Consider the following 12553-nt stretch of genomic DNA (forward strand, 5'->3'; position numbering starts at 1 on the left):
GCTGCAGACTTGGAGGCATCAAGGGCAACCCTTGTAGCAGGGAAAACTCAGGTCCACTAAGGGAACGGGAGTTGCAAGAGGCCACACAGAGATTCAACAGCAATACAATTCCATGCAAGGTCTGAAAACAGGTACATGCAGTTCCTCACTAGGACATGACCAACAGGGCACAAAACCTGGCCTGAGCTGCTCTACAACAGCATTGGCCATTCAGTGGCCCTGGGTACCAGAACCAAACACTAGTATTGCCACCTGGCAAGCTTGTGCTCACTTCTCTCACTAGCTAGACTTCAGGGGAGGCGGCAGTCTTAGATAACAGACCATGGCTGAGTCTTCTGTGTAGGAGCCAAATGTTAAGCATTGCCTGTACCTGAGGCAGAATCAGAATGCCATAATGGGCCAGTGGCCCTGCCCTCACTTCCAGATATTTGTAACACTGCTGTTATTCTTCTGTGGAGGAAGCCCACTGGACCCAGGAGTCAAATGCTGGCCAGGCCCAAACTGGAATTTCCTGAGCAGGAGTTCAGACTGGCAGAGTACACATCTTTCCCTGGTCAGTCTCTGGCCAGACACAGCCCATCTGGTGGGCCCATTACCAGCTAGTCAGTGTCTAAAGCAAGAGAGCAGCTCTGTTTCTGCTCTTCCAGGAGACAAAAAGTGGGTAAGATGGGAAAAGCAGAGTCTTGACAGAAAGGCTGCCTAGTCACCTCCCCACCCTTCACTCTGAGGCTCATGCTGCTGAAACGGAAAACCACGTAGGGTCTGTGTGACAGATGTGACCTCTAGCCAGGGTGTGCATGACACTCAAGCTGCTTCTAAGCATCACAGAGGGAAATGAAGCAAGGTAACAGGGCCACAGACTCCTCGAACAGATGCTCCATTCCCTTGGTTGAATCCTAAGCTCTAGGCCCTTAATTGGTGTAGTTGTTATCACCCTACCCCCAGCCATGCCTGGCTTTCTTCCCCCAACAAAATTAAAGATGTTTCATGCTTTCTACATAAATACTGTTTTTATTACCAGAAAGAAATGGCCACCCATAGTAAGGTACAATCAAATTATGTCATCATAATGGCCTACAACACCCTCTGTTGTTGCTTTGATCTCAGCCAAGACTCTATGGCCCACAGGCCTAAGGCACTTGAATTTTTCCCTCAGCTGGAGCACAGGGGCAGTGTCTGAGAGCTGAGCCTCTTGGGATTGCCCAGGATCTCTGGGCCTCCCTCTGCTCACATGTTTCCAGCTAAAATATGGATATTAAGAATTACTAAACATGTACAAATATCTTCAGGTGATTTCCCCTCAGTCCACATTTGGCTATAGTCCCCAAGTCTGTCCCTTCTGTAGCTGTGTAACTGCATATCCTGACCATCCTTAAGGTGTGTAGACAGACCAACCCAAAGGTACACAAATGCACAAGGATGGAGGTGAAGTGCGGTTATACGGTGACACACGGTGTTACTGCAAGCTCTCCGTGCACAAAGAAGGCGGTCGACAGGGCATCAGCTTATCTGTCCCACCTGGTCCAGCCCATCTAGTTCATGGTTATCAAGGGGACTGAGGCCCCTGTAGACACCGTAGACCCTGTGGCTGTCATTAGTCACATCGCCAGGCTCCATGGGGCAAATGTAATCCGTAGACTCGTCAAACTTCTTTTTTCTCATGTTTCCAAAATGTGAAAATCCGAGTTTCCTGGGCTGGAACAGCAAATACAAGATGATGAAAAGTAGCTCCCAGGTCAGTGTGCAGATGTGACTGATAATATATTTGGGAGCTAGCTGAGGAGGAAAGAAATGAAAGTGCTTGTGGGAAGCAGAGTTCTTGATGACATGTTTTCTGCTGAAGCAAGGCTGACAGATGAATAACCTTGAACACAGAGAGCTGCTCTTCCAAGACTGTGCCCAAAACTCAGGCCTGCTGCCCCCTGCAAAGTGACTTCCTATTTCCCAAGATGGACAGAGGGGTTCCCTAGAAAGCTACTGTCTGCACTTGAGGTCAAACACAGGGGACTTGTCTGACCACAGCTGCTGGCATATGAATGAGGAACACCCAGAGCCATGAGGACCTCTGGACCCTGGAGAACCAGGGTTGGTCTTCTTCCTTCCCTGAGTTTCACCTACCTTACACTGCTTCTGCTGGACTCCCGAAGACATACTACCTATCCTACATCCTTAGAGAGTGGAATGTGAATAGGAGGCGTGGCTAGGCCACAGGCACCAGTGATTGCTCAGGAAGAGTTCAGCTAGGCCTCTGGAGTTATCTGTGAACCTGCGTTTAGTTTCATTCAGACTGAGGATGGTGTGACTCAAGCTGGACTTTGTAAAATTCAGAGACCAGAGAATGAGACAAGTGCTTGGATGATAGTAGGTCAGTTGTGTGGTGGCTTCATCATAGAACCCAACAAGCAGGACCAGCTGCTACGGGAGCACTCCCAGGGCTGGCAAGATGGCAAGACCCCAGGGCATTGTGGCACACAGATGGGCCTGTCTAAAGGGAACCCAGCCCTCATCTGCCTGGCAGAACTCGAGTAGAGAATAGCTTCTCAAGAAGAGCTACTTCCTGTATATGTTTCCTGTGTACAGAAACCTGTGCTCTTTCTTTTCCTGGGACTTAGGCCAAGAAGGGAATGGATCTAATCAAGACGAACAGACCTCAGGAACAGACAGCAAAACCCAAGCATGCTCCTCATCTAGGGCTGCACTCATTGGTTTGGGCCCAGGCACTGAACGAACAGTTGCCAGACATAAGGCTCAGAAGGCAGGCCACAGGGACCCACCCACAAAGGCTCTGATAGCTCACCCGGACTTTGGCTGTGGTGGTCAGAGGTGTGTAAGCTGGTGAGGCCATTTTATCGCGCTTTTCCTGTTCGGCCTCAGGACCAATCAGGGCGTTGAACTTGGTGGTCAGATGGCGCCTGAGGAGCGTCTTCTGTGGGGGGATATTAAGAAGCATAGCCAGGGTGTCTCCAGTGAAGCGTGGCTCTAGGATCTAAGAAGAAAACACAGACAAACTTAGACAGTGACCACTGTAGAGGGCCCTAGGGGGGACAGCAAGAACTTGTTCCTTGGGCCTTGGGCGCCTCTGGAATGTAAGCTGTGTTCTGTGTCCCACCCACTCTGTCTCCCCAGCACCAGGCCTGGCTTTGAGCAGACTAGCACATTTGTTGACAGACAACCTCATCTTCACAGGCTAGCAGGCCTCTGTGATAAGGCTCTTTTCCAGTCTTCTCTGATGGCATCTAGGCCACCACCTCCACACTTCCCTTCTGGCCTTGACACTTGACAGAGCTAAGTAGTGATAAAGATCATATCATGGCAATCAGGAAATTGCATATGGTGACCTCCCCCTCACTTCCCCAGCCCCCGTGTTCCTCTGGGAACAGGTGAAGTTGCCTTGCTCAGGACTGATCTAATACAATCACCAGACTAACTGGAACTCTCTGGACTGAAGCTGAGGAAGTTCGTGCAGAAGCCATCTTGGTTCTTTCTGTAAGGTACAGTAATGCTCAACCAGAAATATTTTGAGATTTCAAATTCTGTAAAATGGTTCAGATGAAGTACCTCTTTTTTTTTTTTTTTTATTAGAATGCCCAGCCCCTACAAAGTATTAGGCTTAGCTTTAGTCATCAACTTGACACAGTGGAGTCACCTGGGGAGAGTCTCAAGGAGGGGTTGCTTAGAACAGGTTGGCCTGCATGCAAGACTGTGAAGGATTTTTCTTAACTGGGTTACCTGAGGTGGGAAGCCCTATCCTGAACGTGGGTGGTACCATTTCATGAGCTAGCTTCCGGGTGGTATAAGAGTTAAGAAAGGAACTGAGCAGAAGTATTCATGTGTTCACCCTCTCCTCTGAACTGCAGATGTCATGTGACTAGCTGTCTTGAGCTCCTGCTACTTCGACTGCCCTGGAGTGATGGACTGAAGCCGGTAGTCGAGCTAAAATAAACCCCTTCTCCCTTATGTTGCTTCTTGTCAGGGTATTGCTGTGGATATCGTTCTGTATAAATAAAACACTGATTGGCCAGTGGCCAGGCAGGAAGTATAGGCAGGACAAGCAGAGAAGAGAATTCTGGGAAGCGGAAGGCTGAGGAAGGGAGACACTTCCAGCTGCCGCCATGACAAGCAGCATGTGAAGATGCCGGTAAGCCACGAGCCATGTGGCAAGGTATAGATTTATAGAAATGGATTAATATAAGATAGAAGAACAGTTAGCAAGAAGCCTGCCACAGCCATACAGTCTGTAAGCAATATAAGTCTCTGTGTGTTTACTTGATTGGGTCTGAGCTGCTGTGGGACTGGCGGGTTAGAGAGATTTGTCCTGACTGTGGGCCAGGCAAGACCAGAAAAACTCTAGCTCCAGGTTATTTTTAATACAGCAACAGAAACAAAACCAGGACAGAAAGGTGGTTTGGGAATGCCCCAGTTCACACCAAGGCATGTGGGCTAGCCCCGAGAGCCACTCACAATGAGGCCGCCATGGACGCCACTCCCTCGAAGGTTGGGTGCATATTCTGCCAGGTCCACAGATCGCAGCCACTCCATTACCCTGTGGTTGGACCACTGCACAACTTCTGAAGGAGAAAGGTTACTCTGTAATAGAGGAGAGTGGAGAAATTAGGCTCCATGTTGTCCTGTGTAGGGTCAGCACCTCTCAAGAGTCTTGTCCCAGATGCTTCACCAGAGCAGCAGATTCTTAGGCCTAGCAACCCAAGCCAACCAGGCCACTTGCCTGAGAGCCTGCCCAGTTCTAAAGAATTAGGATCTTATTGAATCTTGCTGCAATGTTTATACTTAAATATCTGACTCCGTTATCGTGTTATGCCCTAATCTTCTGGCTAATTTTGGCAGAAATACATAAAGACATAATATAGGTTTTTATTCAGTTATGCAACAGAATTTTAAAGATCCAATTATGAGTCAAGTGTTTTCTAGGCAAAAGTACTCCCTGGCACGGGCAAATCTTTTAAGGGAATCTACACTAAGATATTGAAGCTGGGTACCGAGAGCTGGCTCAGCAGTGTAGGTGCTTACTGTTCTTCTAGAGCCCCAAGAGATCAGACGTCCTCTTCTGGGCTCTGTGAGCACCCACATATATGGGACATATACACACACACAAATAAAATCAATCTTTATAAAATACAGTAATGTTTGTATGTTTTCACATGGCCTTGTGGGCTTCAAAAGACTCAGCACTCACGAAGAAGGCTTGCAAGATTTATTTGTTGAATAGCAAGGAAGTAAGAGGACACAAAGCAAAGGTAGGCATTTTAAATCCCTAAGGAACTAGAGTCAGGCCAGTTACCCATAACAGAGGAGGTCAATGTGATCCACAGACCTTCAGTTTGGGGCCCAAAGGGAAGTCCTGAAGTTTATAGAACATTATTATGCATACTACCCATATGTGGTCCTTTGCACTTGTTGACACTAGTTCCCCTCTAGTAAGATCCTATGTGTCTAGCCTAGCCTGAAGGCTAGTTAATCTTGCACCAGCAAGAAGAGTAACACACTCTGAACTGTTTAGTACTTTTGTAACTCTGTGCCCTCTGATCCCCTGGACCTTGCTTCCTCTGCCTCCTCTGACACCATGTTTCCTTACTGTCTTTCCTTTTTCCCGTGTTTTATGTCATAACAAATCACTGGACCATTATGATGACTTGGCTAACTACCCTGAGTGAGGGTGGGGGATCAGCAGTTCAGTGACAATACCATTAGACACAAAGTATAGGCAATAGGGGACTTATAGGTACCAGAATCTTAAGCACCATTGTGCATTTTATGATGATGCCATCCTCATTTTCTCACACAGGATAGTTCAGGTGTCCTGACTCAGGGCCACCTGGACAGCTAGTACATTCACTCACCTCATCAGCAGGCCTCCTGTGCAGACAGTGGGGGTTGAACTTATTGACATGTAGCACATGAATAGCACATTTGATGCTGAGATGATGTAATTGGCTGGTGACTTTTAAGAAGAGTAGATCATTCTGGAAGAGAAAGGTTCTGGTTGACAAGCTAGTTTCTAAGGTGACAAAAGACCCCAGCAATTCTTTCCTGACCAAACACAGACACACCTTCCACATCTCAGAAAGGTGCTCAGAGACATCTCAACACCTTCACTTATCGCCATGGTTTGTACTTTGGCATTTGGCATGCCTTATGTAATAGTGATACTATTTCAGGACCTTAAGACGTGAGGAAGGGAGGAGAACCAAGTTTGAAATGACCACCATGGGGACACCTGGACTGAGTGCTCACTACAACAACAGAAATACTGGAGGGAAAATCCTCACCACAGTTAGGTATTGCAGCATTCGCCCATCAACTCTCGATTCGTGAAATTGGTCTTTGTATTGGGGTAAGCCAATATCATCAAGCCACCCTACAAAAACAGATGTGTTAGGATTTATGAGAACAAACAATGTGGGTGCCAAGGGGAAAAGCAACAAATGACCATTCTGAGGCCCTTGTTTTATCCCAAAGCATTACGAATCCACCCGTCTTTCATAAAAATGCTGCCATCTTTGGGGCATACATTCAATGGGAAATTCTTTTGCCCTTCAGAACGGCCAGAAACATTCTTAATAAATATACGCTTGTCCTTACGTGTCACCCAAATGTGGTCTAGCAACGCGGACTTCTCCTCTTGCTTGGCGTTGATAGCTTTCACTGCTAAAACCAGCTTCTTCCTATGGAGGGGGTGTTTAATCCCTAGCTCCTGAAAGCAAAAGATGAAGACCACAGGTCAAGTTTTGGTAGATAACTTGATCCTCAGAGGATGTCATGTCAGGATACAAAGATCGAGGGTGGTGGTCGATCTTGGCACAGTGCCCTGGGATGTTAATCTATAGCAGTAGGGAATCTAGGCCTTCCCTGTCCCACCCTCTGTGTATATGGGGTAGATGGAAGCCATCACCTACCTATGCACTAGTCCCCATGCACTGTCAACTTCTCATGCTCAGCCCTTACCTTTTCCATGTCCTGAGGGGTAGCTGTAAGTAGTGTATGGCCAGATGTCACCCACTGTCTGGCAAAAATCACATACTGAGCTAGGCCGAAATCTTCTAGCCACGCACATACACGTTCTGTGTTCCACTGGGCAAAAGGGGCATTGGCATCACTGGGAAGCAGAAGAAGAGCATGCTTTTGTTATAAGGAACCTGGGGCTTTGCATAGCACAAAGCTTCAGATAAAAACTCTTTTTTAAAAAAGAACCAACAAGGTGAATGGCATTCTAGCACAACCCACCCATGTTTGTAAGACTCTAGAGCCACCTTAATAACAGGATTTATGTTTCAACTGCAGCTTTTCTGAGCATGGGGTAGCCTCCATGATCCCCAGGGGACTGTTTATTGCGCATAGGTCCAGAAATGCACAATGAACACCTTATGATCAAATCATTTTGTCTGTAAGACTTAACACTCTGGGAAATGCTTGGGAGACTAGGAAAAGACAACCTGTTCTCTAACACAAAAAGAGGGAAAACACAAGCCAAAGCTCTTCTAACTTACAACAGTGAATACCTTATTTATTAATGAAATACTAGAGGCAATTCCGTTATAATCAACAGAAATGCATACATGTACATATCTGACTATCAGTGCTTATTAATAACATCAATCTGAGAGATTACTCAGGTAAGAACGAATAAAAGTAACACAGCTTATACTATAGCTTTTATTAAAACAATGAAAAACATCCCTATCAAACCAACTAGAATGATAACCTCTCTAGGAGCTGCCTTAAGGAGGGTGGACACTCTCTGGCTGGGATGGAGGTACAGTGGGGTGACGGTGCTGCAACACTCAACAGAGCAACATGAAAGAAGATATGAATAAATAAAGAGCTAGGTCATGTTCCTAGATAGGACAACTAGGTATTAAAAACCATCCATTCTTAAACATCAATTTTTCATTTGAAGTGTGAATGTAATGGCAGATTCGAAATCCCAACTGAGTCATCGAAAAGGGCGGACAAAAAAATTTCATATTCAGTTTTAAATATAAATGGGGATTTATGGATCTAGAAGACTAGTTATTCAGAGAGATTCCCTTCTAGCAAAGAACAGTTCTCCATGGTACCATACTCCATCCCCAAATATAAAATGTAGTGTTTACGTTATATAGAACTTTCACACATCCTCCCAAATACTTTAAATAATACCTGGATTACTTGCAGCACTTAATGCGACACAAAGGGCATGTGCAAATGTTACATTTTATCGTTAGGGAGTGACAAGAAAAGAGTCTATGCAGATTCAGTACAGTGAGTCTATGTAACTGTTGTAGGACTACCTACATTGTCCAGCCTCATTGAACTGGTAGACACAGAAGTCCTGGATACCTAGAGCCAGCTGCCCCCCTACCAGGCAGGAATGGTTTTAAGAACTTTATGAATACCTGGCTAAGCTGTCCTTAAACAGAATTCCTTAAAGGACCAGAAAGAAGCCAGCATTCTAGAATCAGTACTGGGATAGATACTGAACACTCCCAGCCCAGAGCTTAGCTTTCAGCAGGGCTCAAATAGGTACAGATTCAGGTTTTATAAGACTAGAATTTGTACAAATCCGGGCATCCTCTGTATAGAAAATATAAAATTTGAATATAGAATTAGGGAATATTTGGAATGAGAAAACATTGTAAAAAATTACAAATTTAACATAATGAAATCTGCCACAAAATTCAAAAGTTTTAAATGAATTCTGAAATATAGCTCTGTAGTACTTTTTCACTCTCACATTTAAGGTGTATACTCTGACCACTTCTTCATATACCCATAGCTCTGTAATACTTTCTAAGAAATAGAACTTCATTCACTCCACTTTCTAGCTTGACTGCTAATGCTTATCTTTTTTTTTTTTTTTTTGAGACAGGGTCTAATGCAGCTTATACTGACCTCAGACTCAATATATTCAAGGATGACCTTGAACGTCTGATCCTTCTGCCTGCTCCAACTCAGGACTGCTGGGATTATAGGTGTGCACCACTATGCCTACTTTATGCAGTGCTGGGGATAGAACTCAGGGCTTTATACACGCTAGGCAAGCACTCTACAATAGAGCTACATCACCAGCCCTCATTTTATTATAAGAACTAATAAAACAGAATCAGCTCCACAATTTACAACTGGCACTATCATGTGCATTTTCAGAACCACTGGTGGCATTTCACAACATTTCTATTAAGTTAACATATGAATGGTAACACTACACAGCTCAGGTTTTACAGTGTGGTGGCCAATCTTAGACTCTGAGTTGACACGACCCCTTAAACAGTATGTTGTCTATGTCCTTCCAGCAGGGGCATCAGATTTATGCTGTTTTTATTGATGTCAGTACAGTATATAAGTAAGAAATGACAACCTTTTTACAGTGAGTTCACGTGTCTCACTTTATATTAATATACATCTTCACTTCTGTATGAAGTCTATCTCTTGCCTTTACTGCTCTTGATGGGTTCTGGCATTTTGGCTTATAATTTGCTTTGTTTTATTTCAGTGTTTAGAAATAAGGCCTCATCCTGTGGTTCATACTGGCCTTGAATTCTTCACAATATACCTTTTAAATGCTGGCAATATAAACATGAGCCACCATACCCAGCTTTTTAACTTGTTTCTTTTGCGTGTGCCTGTACTCATGTGTGGGCATATGCATGTGTTTGCACTGTATATTTATTACCTTACATTTTGAGTCAGGGCCCCTCACAGAATCCTGAGCTCACCAACTGGTTAGACTGGCTGGCCACCAAGCTCCAAGGATCTGTGTATCTTTATTCCCCTCCCTCCAGCACTAGGGTTACAGACAGACATGTGCCACCACACTTGGCTTTTATGAGGGTGCTGGGGATCTCAATTCAAGTCCTCATGCTTGCATAGCTGGTATATTACTGGCTGAACCACACCCTCAGCCCTATACTTGTTTCTTAACATGAGAATTTCTCTTGATATCAATGTTCACTTTATCACTTTTGCTTCACATGTGTATAGGTTTTCGTTTTATTCACTTTTTTATTTCTGGAAACTGAGGGAAACATTCTATATATCAGAGGGATATTTCCGTCCTGAAGGAGGGAAGTTAAGGGCTCCTGAGATTATAATTGGAAAATTTCTGTGGACTTTTCAAGGCAATCAGGATATAGGTGCCTTTATCTTTAGGATCTTCCCACCCACTCCTCTGTACATCTCCCCACTCTGCAGTATCAGACCCAGCACCTCCACACCTTTCAGAGGCAGAATCTCCGATCCACTCTGCCAGGGCCATGGCTGAGCACACTAGAAAAATCATTCTGAGAAGAGAAAAGATGCCAAACCACATTGTCATGCTCAAAACACCTTTCCAAGCGGCAGTAAAGCAATGTAACTGAGATGATCAAATGTGTCATTCCCAAGGCTGAGGAGAGCACAGGGCACATTCACAATTGTGTACTTTATTAGCAAGCACATTCCTGACAGCAGGGGATTTCTGTTTTGACTAAACACTCAAGAGAACCAAACCTCCTGCTTAGGACTGTGCATGTCTGATGACTGTAAGAAGTTTCCAGATTCGATTCTGGTTTTGTACATATTCACCATGGCCACATTCCTACTAGGGTGTGACCTCTGATTTGCATCCTCACATTAGCATGCTGGGCAACTAGCTCAGTGGGGAGTAAGAGTAACCAGGGAAGACATCTGTACACTAGGACAGCTGATTAACTAAGCCAAACTAAACACAACATGAGGTGCCTTGGCCCACATATGCTCAGCCTAGTAAGAACAAAGTAAGTGGCTCTCCAACTCAGCTTTCCTTTAACCAGTCCCCCAATTGGGAGGCTGAGGCAGGGGCATCTTAATTTTGAGACCAGCCTGGCTATCTGACTAAACTCTGTTCCCCAAACAAAAACAAGTCAATGAACCTCATTATATATAAGCAGAAAAATTTCACTTATAAAAGTATCACTAACAAAGGTAAAATTCTGATACAAAATAGCTAGCTCTTCTGTTATCATCCAGTGCAAGGGATAGTTCAGAGCTACAATTAGAGAAAGTGTGAGTGAGAACAGTCAGCAATGTTTAAACAGTTTCAAAGCACCTGGCTCAACACTCCGATTGGCTCCTCTCTAATTGATTCTTTACCTTTCGAATGAAACTGAATTTGACAGTAAGTATGGGAAGGAAAAGGCAATCAAATATGTCTGGGGTAGTGAGCATCTGCTTAGAGATGTCTCATAATGCCAAAGTCCTGAAGGGCAATGTTCTCAGTACATCAACTTGGCAAACCTCCACGGATGGTGTGGTGGTTTGAATGAGAATGTAACCCGCCTCCACACACACAGACAAATTGAGAATGTGCCATATAGGCTCAGATTTGAATACTTGGTCCCCAGTTGGTGGTGCTCTTTGGGTAGGCTTAGGAGGCACAGGCTTGCTTAAGGGAAGTGTTTGACTGGGGATAGTAAGCATTCTCCACTTCTTGCTTGGGCTGTTCCTCCTGCCATGCCTGCCACAATTTCCTACCCTGATGGACTCTCACCCTCCGGAACCTTAAGCCAAATGAACCCTTCCTTCTGTACGTTGCCTTGGTCATGATGTTTTATCGCAGCAACAGAAAAGTAACTGATACAAATGGGATCCAGCATATGGCTCCAGAAACTATCTGCCTTAAACATGACACTTCACTGCCCTTTTCTTGAGGAGAAAACAAAACAAAAATTCACACTAAACTCACATGCTCAAATGAATCCCCAAGTAAATCATTTAAATACAGCCTTTAAATATTGTGAGAAAAATTCAAACAAGATAATGAAAGCCAAAAGAAAAGTTGCTGTGTGTCCTAACACAAGCCTGTAATCCCAACACTTGGGAGGCTGAGGCAGGGGCATCTTCAATTTCAGATCAGCCTGGCTATCTAACTAAAACTCTGTCCCCAAACAAAAACAAGGAAATCAATGAACCTCATTATATATAAATATAAAAGTTTCATTTATTGAATCTCACTAACAAAAGTAAAATTCTGGTATAAGCCCCTAATTATCTCATCCATAATTACCAGATATGGCTTAACCTCAATATGCAGAGAGTGCATAGAAATCAATAATAAAGATATTAATTAAAACTGGCACACAATACAAAAAATTCAAAAACTAAACCAAAAAATGTGAAAATTAAATTCGACAAAAACTGTAAGCTTGTAAAGGTCTGTAAGAGCAGAAAAAATTAAACAGAAAAAACTTAAATGAAAATTTCGGTAAGGCTATGGTGGGCAATAGACTCTCTCTGTATACAGTGTGTCATGGGATAAAAATCAGTAACATTTATTTGTTTTTGTTTTTTCATGACCTGAAATTTTCTATAAAACACTGTCAAAATTTTACAAAATACATTAATTTTCATTGGAAAAAGAATTGGTGCTGGAGCTCTCAGGAATCAAATGCTTTCCCCAACTTAGTGGCAACTTCTTGTAAAAGATTATGCATTAAATGTCCACAAATTACATGGCAGAGGGCATTGGTACATAATTACATTCTCCTTAAGGGTAATAACAGTCTTTCTTTTCATAGGCATAGTTACCATAGGCATTATA

The 12553-nt window shown here is 44.0% G+C and overlaps 1 protein-coding gene across 1 annotated transcript in view; it reads right to left on the minus strand.

The window, feature by feature from the left end:
• The window catches only part of Ppfibp2 (PPFIA binding protein 2), a 165843-nt gene that overhangs the window by 1842 nt on the left and 151448 nt on the right, over positions 1-12553 (minus strand). The window contains 7 exon segments of the mRNA XM_059269181.1: positions 1519-1695; positions 2798-2986; positions 4462-4587; positions 5859-5981; positions 6288-6376; positions 6601-6712; positions 6964-7114. Of these exon segments, the coding sequence (XP_059125164.1) occupies positions 1519-1695; positions 2798-2986; positions 4462-4587; positions 5859-5981; positions 6288-6376; positions 6601-6712; positions 6964-7114 (967 nt within the window).

This window comes from Peromyscus eremicus, chromosome 1 (assembly GCF_949786415.1).
Source record: "Peromyscus eremicus chromosome 1, PerEre_H2_v1, whole genome shotgun sequence".
NCBI classification, from domain to species: Eukaryota; Metazoa; Chordata; class Mammalia; order Rodentia; family Cricetidae; genus Peromyscus; species Peromyscus eremicus.